This window comes from Vigna umbellata, chromosome 2, assembly GCF_029865625.1.
Source record: "Vigna umbellata cultivar VRB3 chromosome 2, Vumbellata_1.0, whole genome shotgun sequence".
NCBI classification, from domain to species: Eukaryota; Viridiplantae; Streptophyta; class Magnoliopsida; order Fabales; family Fabaceae; genus Vigna; species Vigna umbellata.
This window is the reverse complement of record NC_142166.1, coordinates 16,255,468-16,272,724: the sequence shown is the minus strand read 5'-3', so window position 1 is coordinate 16,272,724 and position 17,257 is coordinate 16,255,468. Positions and strand designations below refer to the sequence as shown.

General features: G+C 34.8%; 3 protein-coding genes across 3 annotated transcripts; 2 read left to right on the top strand and 1 right to left on the bottom strand.

Annotated features, from left to right (window-relative positions):
- The first annotated feature begins 204 nt into the window (after positions 1 to 204).
- On the top strand, positions 205 to 4,405 carry LOC124830291 (uncharacterized). Its single transcript, XM_047303964.2, has 2 exons — positions 205 to 370; positions 1,603 to 4,405. Exon 2 carries the CDS (start codon positions 1,792 to 1,794, stop codon positions 4,123 to 4,125), a length of 2,334 nt encoding a protein of 777 aa, XP_047159920.2. The 5' UTR covers positions 205 to 370; positions 1,603 to 1,791; the 3' UTR covers positions 4,126 to 4,405.
- A 1,056-nt stretch (positions 4,406 to 5,461) lies between these two features.
- LOC124830290 (nuclear transcription factor Y subunit C-1) lies at positions 5,462 to 10,644 on the top strand. Its single transcript, XM_047303963.2, has 2 exons — positions 5,462 to 6,330; positions 10,409 to 10,644. Exons 1-2 carry the CDS (start codon positions 5,663 to 5,665, stop codon positions 10,410 to 10,412), a joined length of 672 nt encoding a protein of 223 aa, XP_047159919.1. The 5' UTR covers positions 5,462 to 5,662; the 3' UTR covers positions 10,413 to 10,644.
- A 3,161-nt stretch (positions 10,645 to 13,805) lies between these two features.
- Positions 13,806 to 14,402, bottom strand: LOC124830294 (uncharacterized). The gene has a single exon (XM_047303967.1). It carries the CDS (start codon positions 14,400 to 14,402, stop codon positions 13,806 to 13,808), a length of 597 nt encoding a protein of 198 aa, XP_047159923.1.
- Positions 14,403 to 17,257: the final 2,855 nt, after the last annotated feature.

Genomic DNA, 17,257 nt, shown 5'->3' with positions numbered 1-17,257 from the left:
ATCATTAATTAGAAACGCGTAATAATAATCGTATTAATGTATTATCTTAATTAAAACCAGGTAAGATTTTTATGAATCTGATGATTTTTTTGTAGGTTATTTATTTATTTATTATTTTGTTATTATGGTAATATATCAGGTCAAAACAAAAAATATTTGCCTTATTTAAAACATTTCAGAGGTGTATGAGAAACAGTATAAAAACCTCTCACCATGAAGGCCTAACATGCACCGCACAGAGTAAGCTTTGAAACTCTGATCGGAGCCCAAATTCGCTCAACTCTGGAGCCACCGTTTTCCAAATCATTCACAAAATGCAGAGAGCCTTCTCTACTCAATTGCTCGCTACGCTTCGTTCGTGTGCCTCCAGGTTAAGCCTTTACCTGATTCTCCTTGTGCTTTCTCTTTATCTGAATCAAGGTAGTTTTGAATTATGTGATTGTGTTTTGGTTTTCCGTTTTATGATATCTGTAGTGGTAGTAGTAGATTCCATTGGGGAAACAATGTTGAAGGGATTTTCTGTTTCTTGGGCGGTGTTTGTATATTTGATTTTTTTTTGTAACCGTAACGGAACCTCCAATGTGGCTGTCACGACTGTGACGGTGCGGTGTGGCTATCCATTTCTGTATACAATTTTGAAACCTTGAATTTTTTGTGATTAGAAGTATTCAAAATGTTGAACTTTTTTTTTCTCTGTTTTTGATTGTTCCTTCTTGCGGCTTTTGTCTGTTCATTTTAAGGGCTGCATGAGTGGTTCGCCCTTTTTTGGTGGGAGCCTTAGGGTTTGTTTTATTTTTCTCTTTTCAAAAAATATTTGTAATTTTCAGAATTCAATTACGCAAGGTTGCTCAGACAGCATGTCAAGGGTGGTGCAAGGCACAATAGGGTGCGGAATTGAATGAGAGGTTGCAAAAGATGAAAATTAAAAAATGAAGATGAGAAACCATTTTCCTTTTGTTTCAATTTTTGGTCTTTTTAAAGACTTTCTCTGGAAACAATTTTCAAAACTGGATAGATTTTAGATGATAAATTGGTAATGAACAGAATGGAATTGTTTTTGAGTAACAGTTTTAAAAAACAAAAGGTGGAATGGAATCGGATAGACCCCTTTGAATTTACGTTTAGTTTTTAATCGCCTTTATTGTTAATCGTGGATTTTTGTTGAAGCTGTTCATTTGAAGAGTTGCATTAGCGAGAATTTACTTGTAAGAAGAACTATGCTTAGTTTTGTTACCCTGATAATGAAAGAAGTGATTGGAAGTAGAAACTGTGGTTTGGCATTTGCGCATTTTGATTACAACATGATCCTTTCTTTTGCGATTTCCTTCTCCACGATCAGCAAGGGTTTGGTTGTGGTTGGGGAAGGTTGCAAGCGACTGAGGATGTGAAAATATGATGGCAATCTAAATGATATTGTTAAGCTTAATTTGAAAATTCTATACTCAATATGTATATTGAATTTGTAGTTACCTAATTGTTTAGAAAACATGCTGGAAATCAATGTAGAGAAATATGCATTCCGAAAAATTCCATTATTCATTATGCCATGGTTGTTTTTGTTTTGTTGCTAATTTAGTTGTATCACTTTTTTAATGTTTATAGGGTTTACTTGGGGCTTCTGTAATTGAAGGAAGTGTCTTCATTGTGCATGTGGAACTGTCAGATTCTGGGTCTAAATTTTATTGTTGGGCATTGTCCTACCTCCTTGTCGGTATCACCTTGATGTATACTTCTGAGGAAGGAAATAAAGAAGTGTAATTAGTGGCCATTTGCAGAGACACACTGGCTAGCATGGAATGTAAAAAGGATGGTGCCGTAAGGGCAAAAGAACTTGCAGAGAAGATGCTTTTACAGAAGGACTTTGGTGGGGCAAGAATGCTTGCAATGAAGGCTCTAGAATTATATCCCAATCTTGATGGCCTTCCTCGATTTCTGGCAACTATTGAGGTGTATATCGCAGCCGATAAAATGGTTAATGGAGAAGTTGACTGGTACAGGATCCTTGGTGTGCAACCCTTGGCTGATGAAGAAACAATTCGAAGACGATATAGGAAACTGGCTCTTACTCTGCACCCTGATAAAAATAAATCTGTAGGTGCTGATGGGGCGTTTAACCTTATCTCACAGGCTTGGAGTATATTATCTGATAAGGACAAGAGGACCACATATGACCAAAAGTACAATTTATGGCGAACATATCATGGTAATCCTGGTGGGAAACCATCTGCGCCAGTTACTCAGAATGGTTTATATAGTAGTTTATTCCGGCCTGTGTTGTTGAAACCCACATTTTGGACCATTTGCAACTTCTGTAAGACAAAGTTTGAGTACCATAATGTTTATATTAACTCTGATCTTATCTGTACATGTTGCCATAAGCCATTTGTGGCTTCTGAGACATCACCTCCACCTGGATACAGAAATGGTTCGTCCTCTTCAATAATTTCTCAGATGAAGCAACATAACTTCAACTTAAGCAGAATGGAAAGAAGTAATGGAAATCATGTTCCCGGAAGGACACCAATGTCTGCTGTCAATTCAGCACATGGGTCAGGTCCTTTCTCTATGCCTAGTGGCACTTTCCGGATACCAACATCAGCTTCTAGTGCTGCAGAAACTCTTGGTGCATTTAGGATGTCTTCTGAAAATTTGAAGAGAATGCATGAAGATTCAACAGTGTCTTTAGAGGATGCCCATATTGGGAAAATTCATGCTGCTGAGAGAACTGGTGCTGGTTCAGTTTTTCAGTCCTCTGGTTTTGGTTCATATTCTATTATGAAAGGTGACAAGCCAAGGAAGAGAAGGTCCACTGATGAACATAAAGTAGGTAGAGATGGAAGAGATATGGAAAGCAAAACAGTATCTCAAACTGAAGGAACAAACTTGGCTAATGAATTTGGGTCAGGAAGGGTTAATGCTGCTGGAATTTACAAACGCAATGGTGTTAGGGAGGTATCACAGCTTCAAATGAAGCACCTATTGATGGAAAAGGCTCGGAAGGAGATTCTTAAAAATCTTGGTGAATTGAAAGCTTCTTCTGCATCAAAGAGTCTAAACAAGTCAAAGAATACTGACTCAGAAATCAATGAGAGGGGGAAAAGTTGTGAAATGAATGGTTTAAAGCCTGGTGCGCTAGAATTTGTTGATTCTAAGGCTGCCGGCAAGAAGTGTTTTTCTGTTCATCCAGATCCTGAGCTTCCTGGTTCTCTCTCTATGAATGTTCCAGACCCAGATTTCCATGATTTTGATGGAGACCGTATTGAAAGTGCTTTTGGTGAGAACCAGGTCTGGGCTGCATATGACAATGATGATGGCATGCCCCGGTTCTATTGTTTAATCCATGATGTAATCTCAAAGAATCCTCTGAATATGAGGATAAGCTGGTTGAATACCAAAAGCAATGATGAATTGGCCCCAATAAAGTGGATCAGTTCTGGCTTTCTTAAGACCAGTGGAGAGTTCAGAATAGGAAAGCGTGTGTATTATAGCACTCTTAACTCCTTTTCGCACAGAGTGAAATGGACAAAGGGTTCGAGAGGGGTTGTCCATATATATCCGAAGAAAGGTGATGTATGGGCACTGTATCGGAACTGGTCCCTTGACTGGAATGAATTCACTAAAGATGAAATCATACAGAAATATGACATGGTGGAGGTGCTTGAAGACTACAGTGAAGAGCAAGGGGTGAATGTTGCCCCACTTGTCAAGCTTGCAGGTTTCAAGACGGTATTTCGGCAGAATATTGATCCAAGAAAGGTCAGGAATATTTCAAAGGCGCAGATGTTTCGTTTCTCACACCAGGTACCTTCATACTTGCTTACTGGTGAAGAGGGTCCCAACGCTCCTAAAGGTTGCTTGGAGCTTGATCCTGCTGCTACGCCGATGGAGCTTCTTCAGGTGTTAGCTCAAGATCTGGAGCAAGAAATAATAATGACAACTGAAAAATCTGTGGAAGATGAATTGAAGCACAAAGAGAATTCCAAGGAGGAGGGTTCGCTTAAGGGGTGCCAGTCAACCAAGGAAGAAGGTTCTGATGCAGGATTAGGAGAGAAGAGAAGCAAGCCTGAGATTTTGTTTGTATATAAGCGGAGACGTCTGGGGGAAAAGAGAGCTGTGAAGTGTTAATTAAAGTAATGTTAATGATTGGGAAGAGATTTTGTGTTCCATTTAGCCAGAGATAGCAAATTTAATTAGTCAACAAAACTATAGCTTACAGTCACCAACTCAACATACATTAGAACAGTTTTTGTTGTTTTTGCTGTATATTGGCGGGACTACAGTTTTGCTTTGAGTTTTGCCATTGCCCTCAGGACTTATTTCAGTTGTATCTATGAAAATCTATGAAATGCCAGTGTACGGTAGTTATTAGTTTCTGCAAGCCAATAAATTTCAGCATCATTTTTAACTTTTTTGACCGGGAACATTGATCTCCATGTTCAAAAATTCATTTTTTTCTAAAGAATCCTGCTATACAGGTCAAATCATACTCCATAAGATGTTTTTTTTTTCACCTCAAGGATGAAAGCATTTATACCTTAGAAGTTCCTCATGAATTCCGTTCTTCTTTCAAATTTGAACAAATCTTAAGCCTTTACAATACTAGTAATATATTCAGTTTTTTTCTTTTAAGAGAAAATCTCAGATGATATTAAGATTATGCTTAAACTGTTATTTTTTCTTTTTCATTTGGGAAGCTGGATGCTCTTCTTAGCTCTAGTTCGTTATGAAGTTGTTTTGAGAGAGCTTGAGATAGGGTTTTTTGTTATATAATTACGTGGTTAAATTGTTGTTCATGGATCCACTATTCCTACACTTGTAACTGCGCCACATTTTCAAATTTGTTTCCATAGTTGAAAAAGTTAATACGTTCTTCTAGTTCGAAATCTTTCAACTATGTTCTTATTTACTAATGGTAATTGATTTTGTCAATTGAAGATGCTCTCCTAAGAATTTATGTAGATTATGTGAACTTAAGCAATTATGCTATATATCAAATAGTTTCGTGCATATTTATTTTTTAAATAAGACATTCTATATAGTAGGTTAACGCAACTTAGATGGTAATGTGATTAAGATGCACGAGTTTATTTATTTATCTATTTTTTAAGGTATAAAGATGAAATCACAAATTTAAACTATAAAAATCTAGTCACAAAATGAGTGAATTTTGTAAACTTTCATAATTAGTTTAACGTTATATCAACTTTGTTATTACTGTTGTCCTTATAAGTAAACGCTCTTTCAATTCATCAACGTCTTCTAAGGAAAATGTAGAAAAAGAATTATTACAGAGAAAAGGGAGAAATGAAAGATTGGGTTGGTGATGCCAAATGGTAGAAGAGGATGGAGGTGATAGATGGGCAGAGCAGAGTAATATTGGAAGGAAAGAGAAAAAAAGGAAAAAAGGGAAAGGGCATTTACAATGTTACGTTTGGTTGCGTTACGAAGTGAGTGAGTGAGGCCTTGGTTGGCCTAGGGTAGGTCGGGTCATTTTATTGTTTACCTTATCCCACCACAACACATCATATCACACATCACGCTCTCGTCTATTTTATTTCCCATTTTCTGAATCACTCACACCACACTCAACACAGCACAACACAACAACACAACACTCAGCAGCAGCAGCAGCAGCAGCAGCGCAATTCTCAGAATTGGGGGAATGGAGAACAACCAGCAAGGGGGCCAAGGGCAATCGGGAGCCTACCCCGGCGCGGCAGCCGGAAGTGCAGGTGCAGGTGCAGGTGCGCCACCCTTCCAGCACCTCCTCCATCAGCAGCAGCAGCAGCTGCAGATGTTCTGGTCCTACCAGCGTCAAGAGATCGAGCACGTCAACGACTTCAAGAACCACCAACTGCCCCTCGCTCGCATCAAGAAGATTATGAAGGCCGATGAGGACGTCCGCATGATCTCGGCAGAGGCCCCAATCCTCTTCGCCAAGGCCTGCGAGCTCTTCATCCTCGAGCTCACCATCCGCTCCTGGCTCCACGCCGAGGAGAACAAGCGCCGCACCCTCCAGAAGAACGACATCGCCGCCGCCATAACCCGCACCGACATTTTCGACTTCCTTGTTGACATCGTTCCTCGCGACGAGATCAAGGACGATGCCGCGCTCGTCGGGGCTACCGCTAGTGGTGTGCCTTACTATTACCCTCCCATTGGCCAGCCTGCCGGCATGATGATTGGCCGTCCCGCCGTTGATCCCGCCACCGGAGTCTACGTCCAGCCCCCGTCCCAGGCCTGGCAGTCTGTCTGGCAGTCCGCTGCCGACGACACATCGTACGGTGGCGCAGGCGGAGCCGGTGCGCAGGGGAGCATTGATGGCCAGAGGTACATAACTGACTTCTCATTTAGGTCCCGTTTGGTCTTGAAGAAAAAAAAAAAAAGAAATAGAATGCAGACATAGACATGGAATAAATAAGTTGATAACCTAACAAGTAAATCTGAATCTTCGTATGTTTGATAGAATAAAACTATGTAAGATAAAAATGTCCTGATAGGAGGAACAAGAGTTCACATTGGTGCATTCGTATATATGTGTTTCTCTTAAAAAATACAATCAAGATATCCCATAAGATGAACCTTGTTCCCAAGCATTTATGTAAAGAGCAGCAAAATTCAGAATTGTTTTGAGGATTGCATTTTTAAAATTGAAAAACTATTTACAGTTATCTCTATTTTTTTTAAAATTATATATATATATATATATATATATATATATATTATAATACTCAGATTTGTATCAATCCTATCCATTCCAATACTCCAATATTGTGGGCAGACTTCCGTGATTTAGTATTGTAGGCAGACTTCCGTGATTTAGTATTGTAGGCAGACTTCCGTGATTTAGTACTGTAGGCAGACTTCCGGGGTTTAATACTGTAGGCAGACTTCCGTGATTTAGAGAAAGGAAAGAAACTCAATCTTATCAGACTCATCTGCTATAATATTATACTCTAGCTTATCAGACTCATTTGCTCCAATGTTATAGGCATGTAGTCATGTAAATAATAAATATTTAGGAATAGTAAGAATATTCAAATTTATATCAGTTCCATCAACTCCAATATTGTAAGCACAATGTAGTGATGTAAATAACAAATAAAGATTTAGAAACTAGGAAGAGGAAGATATACCTCAAAGGTTTAAGAAAGAGATACTCCGAGGGTTAGGAATTAGGAAGTGTACCAGATACTTCCAAAGTTTAAGAATTTGGAAGAAGAAAAGATGTCTCTGAGATTTAGGAATTAGGAAGAGTACGAAATACCAAAAGACCACAAGACCACCGAGGTTTAAGAATTAGTAAGAGGAAAAAATACTAAAGAAAACTTAAAACTAATCTAGTCAAATAAAATCCCAAAATACAAGGAACTAAAAGTTAAAAAATAGAATTAGTCAAATAAAATCCCAAAATATAAGGAGCTAAAAATTAATAAAATAGTGGCTAATTATATTATTGTAAGAAAGCTAATTGATAATAATATATTTTTATTTTTATTTTTTTAATGACAAATATAAAAATATCTAACCATAATGTCCTTCTAATTAAGATTTAAATGAAACAATGTAACAATGATTATATGAAAAACTGAAAAATAATTTTTATTTGAGTATAAAATATTATATGTTTAGGAGCCTTTTATATATAGGTGTTTATTTGAGTCGCATGTCATGTTTTGGACAGTATCATATTTCATTATTAGATAAAACTCATAGGATGACAACATTTTTTTCTATCTGAAAATTTGACCTTTGTTTCTGTAAGAACTATGGATAACATCATGTTATTGATGTGTTTTAGTGTTTAATCCTTACTAAGGCCATAATTGAGGGAGCTGGTAGAGGTAGCCTCTATATATAAAGTGGAGACAAACTAGTTCCCTTTTAATAGCGAGCAATGTGGCACATAACATATCCTCTATATCTTCAGTTCAAGATATTTCCTTAATTGATTGGCTATTTAATCATCATGAGATTTGCTCACAGCTTATTAAAAAACAATGTACATATTTCTCTGTAATATGTTCTTTAATATTTATTTTTTAAATATACACTTGATTACTAAATTTTCAGAACTAATGTTCTACTGGCCTGATGCCTTAATCAAGTTGATATGTGGTCCAAGTTTGATATCCATGTTTTACAAGTAAACATATTTAGATATGCGTATTTTTCATCCCTACTGTCCCTAATCTGATGGGACTATTAATAATGTGTCTCTTGGTCTTTAAATGTAAATAATACTAAGATTGTTTGGTATAACAGGTATTGTGCTTATAGTATGGGAAAATTTGAGATGTTAAATGCGATGCACTTGTTTTATTGTCATATTTTATGGAATGGTGTTACTTTATTGTGGCTGATTTAATAGCATAATCTGTCTTTCCATTTAATATGGTTTACTCCTTAAGTCATTAGTTAGTTTACTTGATTTCGTAGTTCGTTAGGATGTTATTTTTGTTGCATCTTGGTATGGGCAGATTATATAGAGCTAGCTACAGGATGCCTTAATGGTTTAGATGAACGTTAGCAAGCCTCTAGAGATGATCTGAAGGTGTCCTATGATCAGTTTATTCAAAAGTGTGTTCTGTCCTGTTTTTTTTTGCAATCAGAGGGTCTTTTAACTTTGAGGGGGTTCAGTTATTTGAATTATGGAACCCTCTTGTTATTTCCAATCCTTTTTAATTATCAAATGTTTTAGATACTGGTTAACATAGTCTCTCATGAACCAAGGTTCCAGAGGTATTTCAGAACAGGTCCGACCAATTGGGATAAGTCATTGTATCGAAGATGTATGATGTCAGTCTAAATCTGGGAGGGTACACAACCCTCAAACCTTGAGCCAACTCTGAAAAGACAATAAGAATAACAAAACTAGCATGAGGTTTAGTCCTCAACTGAGAGGGCACAATTACAAACCAGTAGTTTTTCATTTGTTCTCTGCAACTAGATTGATTTAATTGTTAATTTTTCTGTGTTTTATTTGTCTTGCTTTTGGGGGGAGTAGTAGGAAAAGGAAATTTTCAGACTTTGTGAACAGAAGCCAGAAGTTAGAAAGGATGTAGCACATTGATAACTCTTTTAGGGCTTGATTGATTTTTTTTTTGAGCTATATGCTAATCATATCTATTTGCATATCTACTTACACAAACTTGTATCTATGACTTCAACTTAAATCATATTGCTAAGTTTATGTGTGTTTTAAGCGTCCTTTCTTAGAGGCCATTATGGAAACAGTAGCTTAATGTCCTATATGAAATTTCTGCCATTACCAAATTCAGGAGGATATTTGATTAATGCTCTGCACGTGTGAAATTTATATTGTTTTCAGATTTTTTAAACAGTGGCTGTAGTTCATTGGTAGGTCGTTTACATTTGGGGTTTAATTGATCTATTTGTTTTGCAAGCACTGTATTAACTTGGAATTTTACTCACTCTTAATCGTGTAAAAATATGGCTTCAATTTAAATCAAGTTACATTATTAACGTGTCTTTTAGATGTGTTCTTATCATTGTCTTCCATTGGAGGAGGCTTAATGAGATGCCAAGTGGAGGACTAGTTCTTCTGCAAGAACCCATATAAACTGGTTCTTAATCACACAGTAAAACAGAAAAGTAGAACCCACATAAGGTGAATTAAGAATCCAAGTTAGTTTCTTATGCTGGAGTAAAAATAGACAAAGTTCTTAAATCTTTCATGGCATTGAGAAATCACAAAAGTGTATTAAGAAGCCAAAATTAGTTTCACTATTGGAGAGGCTCTTAGGATTCAATTGCAAGGAATGGAGAATGAGTCCATGGTTAGGATTCAATTGCAAGGTATGGGGATTGAAGTCCCATGTTAGAAATATGAGATGTGGTACTCTCAAAGTTCTTATCAAATACTATGAGAGCTTTCATTTCTGGCTTTGCCTGATATAGTCAAGGGTGTAATGCACGGTCATGGTAGGAGCTGCAGAATATGGAGGAATGTTATGATCTAATTACAAGGTGATGACTTCCAAGGTTCTTATCATGTTATGACAACAGTTATGTTTTTGTCATTAGGGAAGTGGTTAGTCACATGAACCCAGGGGATGTAATAATTTTCTGTTATGTATTAAGTAAGAAATAGATCACTGACTTCTAAATTGCCAAATTGCTAGCATTGGCACATATTTGAAAATTAAATGCAACTTTCCTAAAATTGGCACCTTATGTTTTGCACAAGACTGAAACGGAAGACACTTTCCCTGTTACAATTACCTATGAAAATGTTAATTTATAATTATAATAAGTGTAAATAGTTACTTATTTTATTTCTCTCCTACTATGTTTTATTTTTACGAGTAGTTGTTTTGTTTATCATGTATACTGATCTATGGAAGATGGAAATTGTTCTAATGACTCCAAGTTTTGTTCCCTGCAGCTGAGTCACTTGCAAATGAAGGAGTTATGAAGATGCTGAACTTGCTTGGAATTTTGATTGTTTGGAATTTAGAAATGGTTTTGTTAACTAAATTTTTATGGGATGACATTATGAACCTGTTAACTTGATGAAGAACAGCATGATTTAACGACTTATGTACAAAAATTTAAAATTAAACATTAATCATTATGTGTGAAACATGCTTGAACATGCTAATACCTTTTATTTCCTCGTAAGCATCCCATGACACCACTGTGCTTTGACTCAGTGAATATCTGTAGCATTCATTTCTATCTCTATGATTTAGGTAGAATATTTTTTTCATCTTTAGGAAGAATTTCTATCCCGTGACACTAACCAATCCCATATAGATTTAGTTTATAAACAAACAAATAAACAACACTACTTATTTATTGAAAAAATTTCACTCCCTATAACGACTAGATGGATTTCCAAAACGTTGACTAAAAGGGTTGGTGTTTATTAAAAGACTTTTGAGAGAATAGAAGAAATATTTAAAGTGGCTTTTACCTTTACTTTTAAACAATTTTAATTTTTTAAGTGGTAGGACAACTTTTATTATTAAACCATAAACAAAATGACATTTGAAAAAAATTATATTTTTAGTAAAAGTTTCAAGTGAGAAAAAAAGAGTGTAAGATGCTATTTCTTGACACTAATAAATCAAAATATTAATATATTTGAGATGCTGCTGCACACCAGTGTAAGAAGAACTAAGGAAATTGATTCTGACACTAATATATTCTTCTCAGTGAACATCCCATTTTTTTAATATCTTCTATTTGCTTTTTCTTTACTTTGCACTAGGCGCACATCTTTCAAATTTAAAAAACTATATATCAAATTAATTAAAGCATCAAACAAACTCATACAATATATATATATATATATATATATATATATATATATATATATATATATATATATATATAAAATTTAATCTGTTTATACTATATTTGTATAATTGTAAATTTATTTGAGTCACCTAAACATTAATGACAAGAGTCCATACATATTTTTAATATAAAAGAAAAAATTATTTATTTTATTTTCTTATTTTTTTATAGTACAAACCCGTACAATATATATATATATATATATATATATATATATATATATATATATATATATATATATTAATCTGTTTATATTATATTTGTATAATTGCAAATTTAGAAATAGTAAGAATACTAAAATTTATGAGTTTCTTTAACTCCAATATTATATATGTAGAATGTAGTGATGTAAATAACAAATACAGGTTTAGGAATTAGGAAGAAGATATACCTCCAAGGTTTAAGAATTAGGAAGAAAAATGTTTCGAGGTTTAGGAATTAAGAAAAATACTAGATACCTTCAAACTTTAGGAATTAAAATGAGTACGAGATACCTCCAAACCTTAGCACTTAGGAAGAGTATAAATACTTCCAAGGTTTAAGAATTAAGAAGAAGAAAAGATACACCGAGTTTAGGAGTTAGGAATAGCATGAGATACCTCTAAAGTTTAACAATTAGAAAGAGGAAAAGATACCAAATGAAACTTAAATCTAAACTAGTCAAATAAAATCCCAAAATACAAGGAACTAAAAGTTAAAAATATAGAATCTAGTCAAATAAAATCCCAAAATATAAGGAACTAAAAATTAATAAATAAATAAAAGAAAAAAATTAATAAATAAACATTAATGATAAGAGTCCATACATGTTTTTAATATAAAAGAAAAAAATATTTATTTTAATTTTTTATCTTTTTATATATCCGTGTATATATATATATATATATATATATATATATATATATATTATTAATATGTTTATATTATATTTGTATAATTGCAAATTTATTTGAGCCACCAAAATATTAATGACAAGAGTCCATACATGTTTTTAACATAAAGAAAAAATATTATTTATTTTAATTTTTTATCTTTTAATATAGTGTTGCACACTTGTGACAAATATATACAATAAGTTTATTTTGATATATTTTCTTAAAAAATATTTAATGTATTCTGATGCACTGTCATTCTTACTCTTTACATTATTAAGTGGTAGATAAATAATTGGAACATATCTCTATGCTAAAATATAAAAATAGTTAATATTGTTTCAGATTTTTCAGATTTTCATTTTCTGTTTTTCCTTTTCTGTTTTCTTTTGTCTATTTAAGAGTTATTTTTTCTTATCCAATGTACTAAAATTACAATGCTTTGTATTTTTGGTGATTTTCCTCTTTTGTTCTCTTTTGCTTTTAAGTGCATGATATATGCATGCGTTTTTTTTTTTCATTAGTAGGTTTTGGTCTTCTAATTGGTTGCATGCATAGAGGTCAGTAGAGTGGATAAAATCCAATATAGTATGAGAATAGGTTAATCTCTCTGCTGGCCCTCACTTCTTCCTTTCACACCATCAGTTGCAGTAAAGATTATTTTTCTTCTTGTTTTGTTCTTGTTTTCCAATGAAACTGAGTTCAACACTGATCACAATACAATGGATGTTTCTCAAAATCCATCTAATCGGTATTATCTACACCCTGGGATGAATCCAGGTATGTTTTTGATTAATCTTTAACATGATGGATCAAATTATCTCAAAGTCCATTAGTATAGATTATAATTTTTATGCTAATTGTAACCTATTAATATGAAAGAAATTAAATTTTTATTACAGGGGAATAGACTACAATTTTAGTTTTCATTGTAGCTTATTCCAATCAGGCTATAATTTTGAGTTAAAAGGTTAGATAGAAAAACTATTTATATTTGTTTTTATTTTCCTTTTTAATTATATATGCATAAGTGTGTAGTGTTGTAAATAATAAATACCTCCAAAATTTAGGAAAAGGACCCATCAACTCTAATATTGTAAGTACAATGTGTAGTAATCTAAATAATAAATACCTTGAAAGTTTAGGAAAAGGAAGAGTAATCAAACTTGTCTCTGTCCCATCAACTCCAATATTGTATGCACAATATGTAGTGATGTAAATAATAAATGTCTCTGAGATTTAGGAAAAGGAAGAATACTCAAACTTATATGTCTTATTAGCTTTAATATTGTAGACAGAATGTGTAGTGTTGTAAATAATAAATACCTCCACAGCTCCAATATTGTAGGCAGGATGTGTAGTGTTGTAAATAATAAATACCTCCAACATTTAGAAAAAAAGAAGAATACTCAAACTTGTATATGTCCTATTAGCTCTCTAATATTGTATGTAGGATGTGTAGTATTAGTAAATAATAAATACCCCAATATTACACTCGTTCTCCAAGTAATCGTTCCTTCTACAACGAGTGCAGAATTTTCCTCCTACCAGTTGAGGACATGACGAATTGTAGCGGGGTCCTCCACAATGAAAACAAGCCACCGCTCCTTATTGTCCAGACTGACCGACAACGCTCGGGGACTGGGAAAGAGACCCACTAGAGATGAAGGGTAGTGCGGGTCGAGTGTAAGGGGTTCTCCTCAGATTCGAGTTTTTCTTGGAAGAAATCAGTCCTCTGGTGGTTTGTTGATGCTGCTTCTTCTGTTGTTCCACCTCCAAAATGTTCTTCTCCATTACCTTGGCTCTCTCCACCATGGAAGGAAATGACTTGATACATAAACTTGAAATTAGTAGTTTGAGATCACTCCTCAATCCATTCTCAAACTTTCGGCACTGCCACTCCTCGCTTGTCGCCATAGTATTAAACCGAACCAAATGTTTGAACTTGTTGGTATATTCAGATATCGTCATACCTCCTTGCGTCAACTGAAGAAATTCAACCTCCTTAGTAAAACAAACGCTATCCGAGAAATATTCTTCATAAAACTTACTTCTGAAAATTTCCCAAGAGATGGGAATTTGGTTGTCCGCTAATATCATCTTCATGCTGGTCCACCAATGATTAGCCTTTCCCGTCAACAGATACTCGGTAAATGCCAATCTATTGTCGTCCGGACACCTCTTGGCATTGTAGATCCTTTCCATATCTCTCAACCACTAGTCGGCCTCATCCGGTAGGCACTTCCCATTAAACTTTGCAGGATGATGTTGGAGAAAGCTCTCTAAACTCCTTTCGGTCTGATGAGTCGCGGTGGAAGTAGACGACCCAACGAAGTTCCTCGTGGTGGATATGATCTCCATTAGTTGCCTTTGGGTCGCTTCTGAGTTTGCTCTGGCAGCCTCCAAACTTTGTAACGCGGCCGTATTCTGTTGTACTAGGGCAGCGTTCTGCTGTTGAAGAGCCTCTATCACGGATTCTAACAACCTGGTGTTATCAGATGGATTACGCTCGGCAGAAACTGGAGGAGGAGATCTAGGAGCCATCTTCTCTGATTAACAGAGAAAAATAACCATCAGTTTAATTCAAAGAGTCCAAAACACTCACTAAACGAACGTTGAGTACGCAGCAGAAGCATAATATACTCATAACCTACAGTACGATAAAGGAATAAAACTGCTCTGATACCATTAAATGTAACATCCCAAAAATACAGTATAAAACCATATACGAGAATAATCACATATTAACAATACTACAAATTAGTTTTTACTTAACTAGATACGATTATGGTCGAACGACCTTACATAACAGCAGGGAAATTAAAACTGAACGCTAGCTACAACTAGACTGAACGGTTCATAAATAAACTATTATCGAACGGTCTTACAAAAGGGTGAAAACAACAACAAGCCGAACGTTCCTAAGGTTCGGCCTTCACTTCCGCCTCTTCCAATGCTTCTTCCAGCAACTCTTCTCCTTCTGCTCACATTCACACAGATGATCATTGCAACAGGACAACAACCGAACCCACAACACAAACAAAAATTATAAACAGGGTAAGCTTATGTAATTTAATTAATTCAATAACAACATACAACGTTCATAATTAAATCAACAACACCCAAATCATCATTCATACGTAATGGCAGACAAAGACTGACCACTTGACTTTGACTGTCCGGACTGTATGAATCCTGTGTCGCTACGACGTTTGTGCACCCGGGTGATGTAGTAACTGGGATCCCTCAACAGCTGCCACCCGAGGTTAGTTCGTTCCGTCCAAGTTAACCTTATGGACTAAGACCTCCTGCCATTCCTACACATGACTTACTCCTCTCTACATGAGAATGAGTAATCATGGAATATCAGGATAAACACCCGCTAAGCTTTGTCCACATTCATACTTTACCAATCAATAACCACTTTCTGAGATATTCCTCCTTGAAATACTCGTTCATAATCAAACTATTTCATTCACATCACATTTCAAATTCTCTTATGCTTCATCATTAATACATTCAACTGAAATAAGATCACACTCTCTCATCATAGCATAAGTCCGACTGGAATAACACTTCTTAGAAACTAACATAACTGAGCGCTGCTTATCCATTTCAATAAACAGACCCCTAAGAGTTCAAACCGGACGCCACGAAGCCTAGGCTGAGTACTAAGACTCTAGGCCGAACACCTTTTAAAGACCAACACTGTTTGATACCCAATACTAATACTAATGAGATACGCTGAAGTAACGAACGTTGTCAAGTTTGGCTGAAGACTCTTATTCTAAAAACGGTAATAATAGATTACTGAAACGAGACCCAACGCTTGGTTTAAGACCGAGCCCTGTAGAAACCGAACACTATTGAACGAGCGCTGGTCCAATACCAAGTACTTATCAAGAACGAGCGCTACTGATACCGAACGCTTAGTCTGAGACCGAACACTACTAAACTTATAAAATGAATGAATATATATATATATATATATATATATATATATATATATATATATATATATATATATAAACACTTATTTTTAATGAACAATAACGATAATATTTACGACTTTAAGTAGTGTAATATTCATTAACTAAACTGTTTAGGAAACCTACATGAGAACTACAATTAGGCCGAATGCTCGTGTGTATCTATATATATATATATATATATATATATATATATATATATATATATATATATATATATATATATATATATATATATAATATTATAGAACGATCTTTATTAACAAAATTCTCTCCAGTAGAATAACTTAGTATAGATGAACGCTCAAAGGATAACTGAAAGGTTAATACTAACTTTCGGTCACAGTTTACCTAATCCTACATAGCATTACAGGCTGACTTTTAGACAATATCCCTAAAGCATGAGAAATCAGTTAAGACAATGCACTTCCATGAAGAATTGAACGCTCACTAATGATGCTCGACCATACTATCACCTTTACTCAGAATACTTCAGTTTGAAGATCAAACCCTTATCTCAACTCAGTTCACAACGTATCAGTCATCCATCCAAACTAGGGATGGCAATTTTTATCCATGGGCACGGGTACCCGCGGGTAAAGTCCGCGGCGGATAGTAACTATCCGTGGATATTTACTACCCGCGGGTAACGGGTAGCGGATATTTTAATACCCGCTTCTAAATGGGTCGGGTACAGGTAGTATATTACCCGCCCCACGGGTACCCGTTACCCGCAAAAAAATTAAAAAATAAATAATTTATATATATTTTAATTAAATTTAATTAAAAATAAAATAAAATTATATTTTATTAGTTTAAATTTAATTAAAATTAAATTTTAATTTACATTTAATTTAATTTATATTATATATATATATATATTTGTATTTTTATTTAAATTTTATTTTTAAAATGTATTAAATATATTTTTTTAATTTTTTGCGGGTATCCGCGAGTTTTAAAATACTCGCGGGTATTTTTTAAACGGGCACCCGGCGAGTAGCGGGTCGGGTAGCGCGTACGATTTTATCTGATGCGTCGGGTTGCGGGTAGGCACTACCCGTGCCCGAC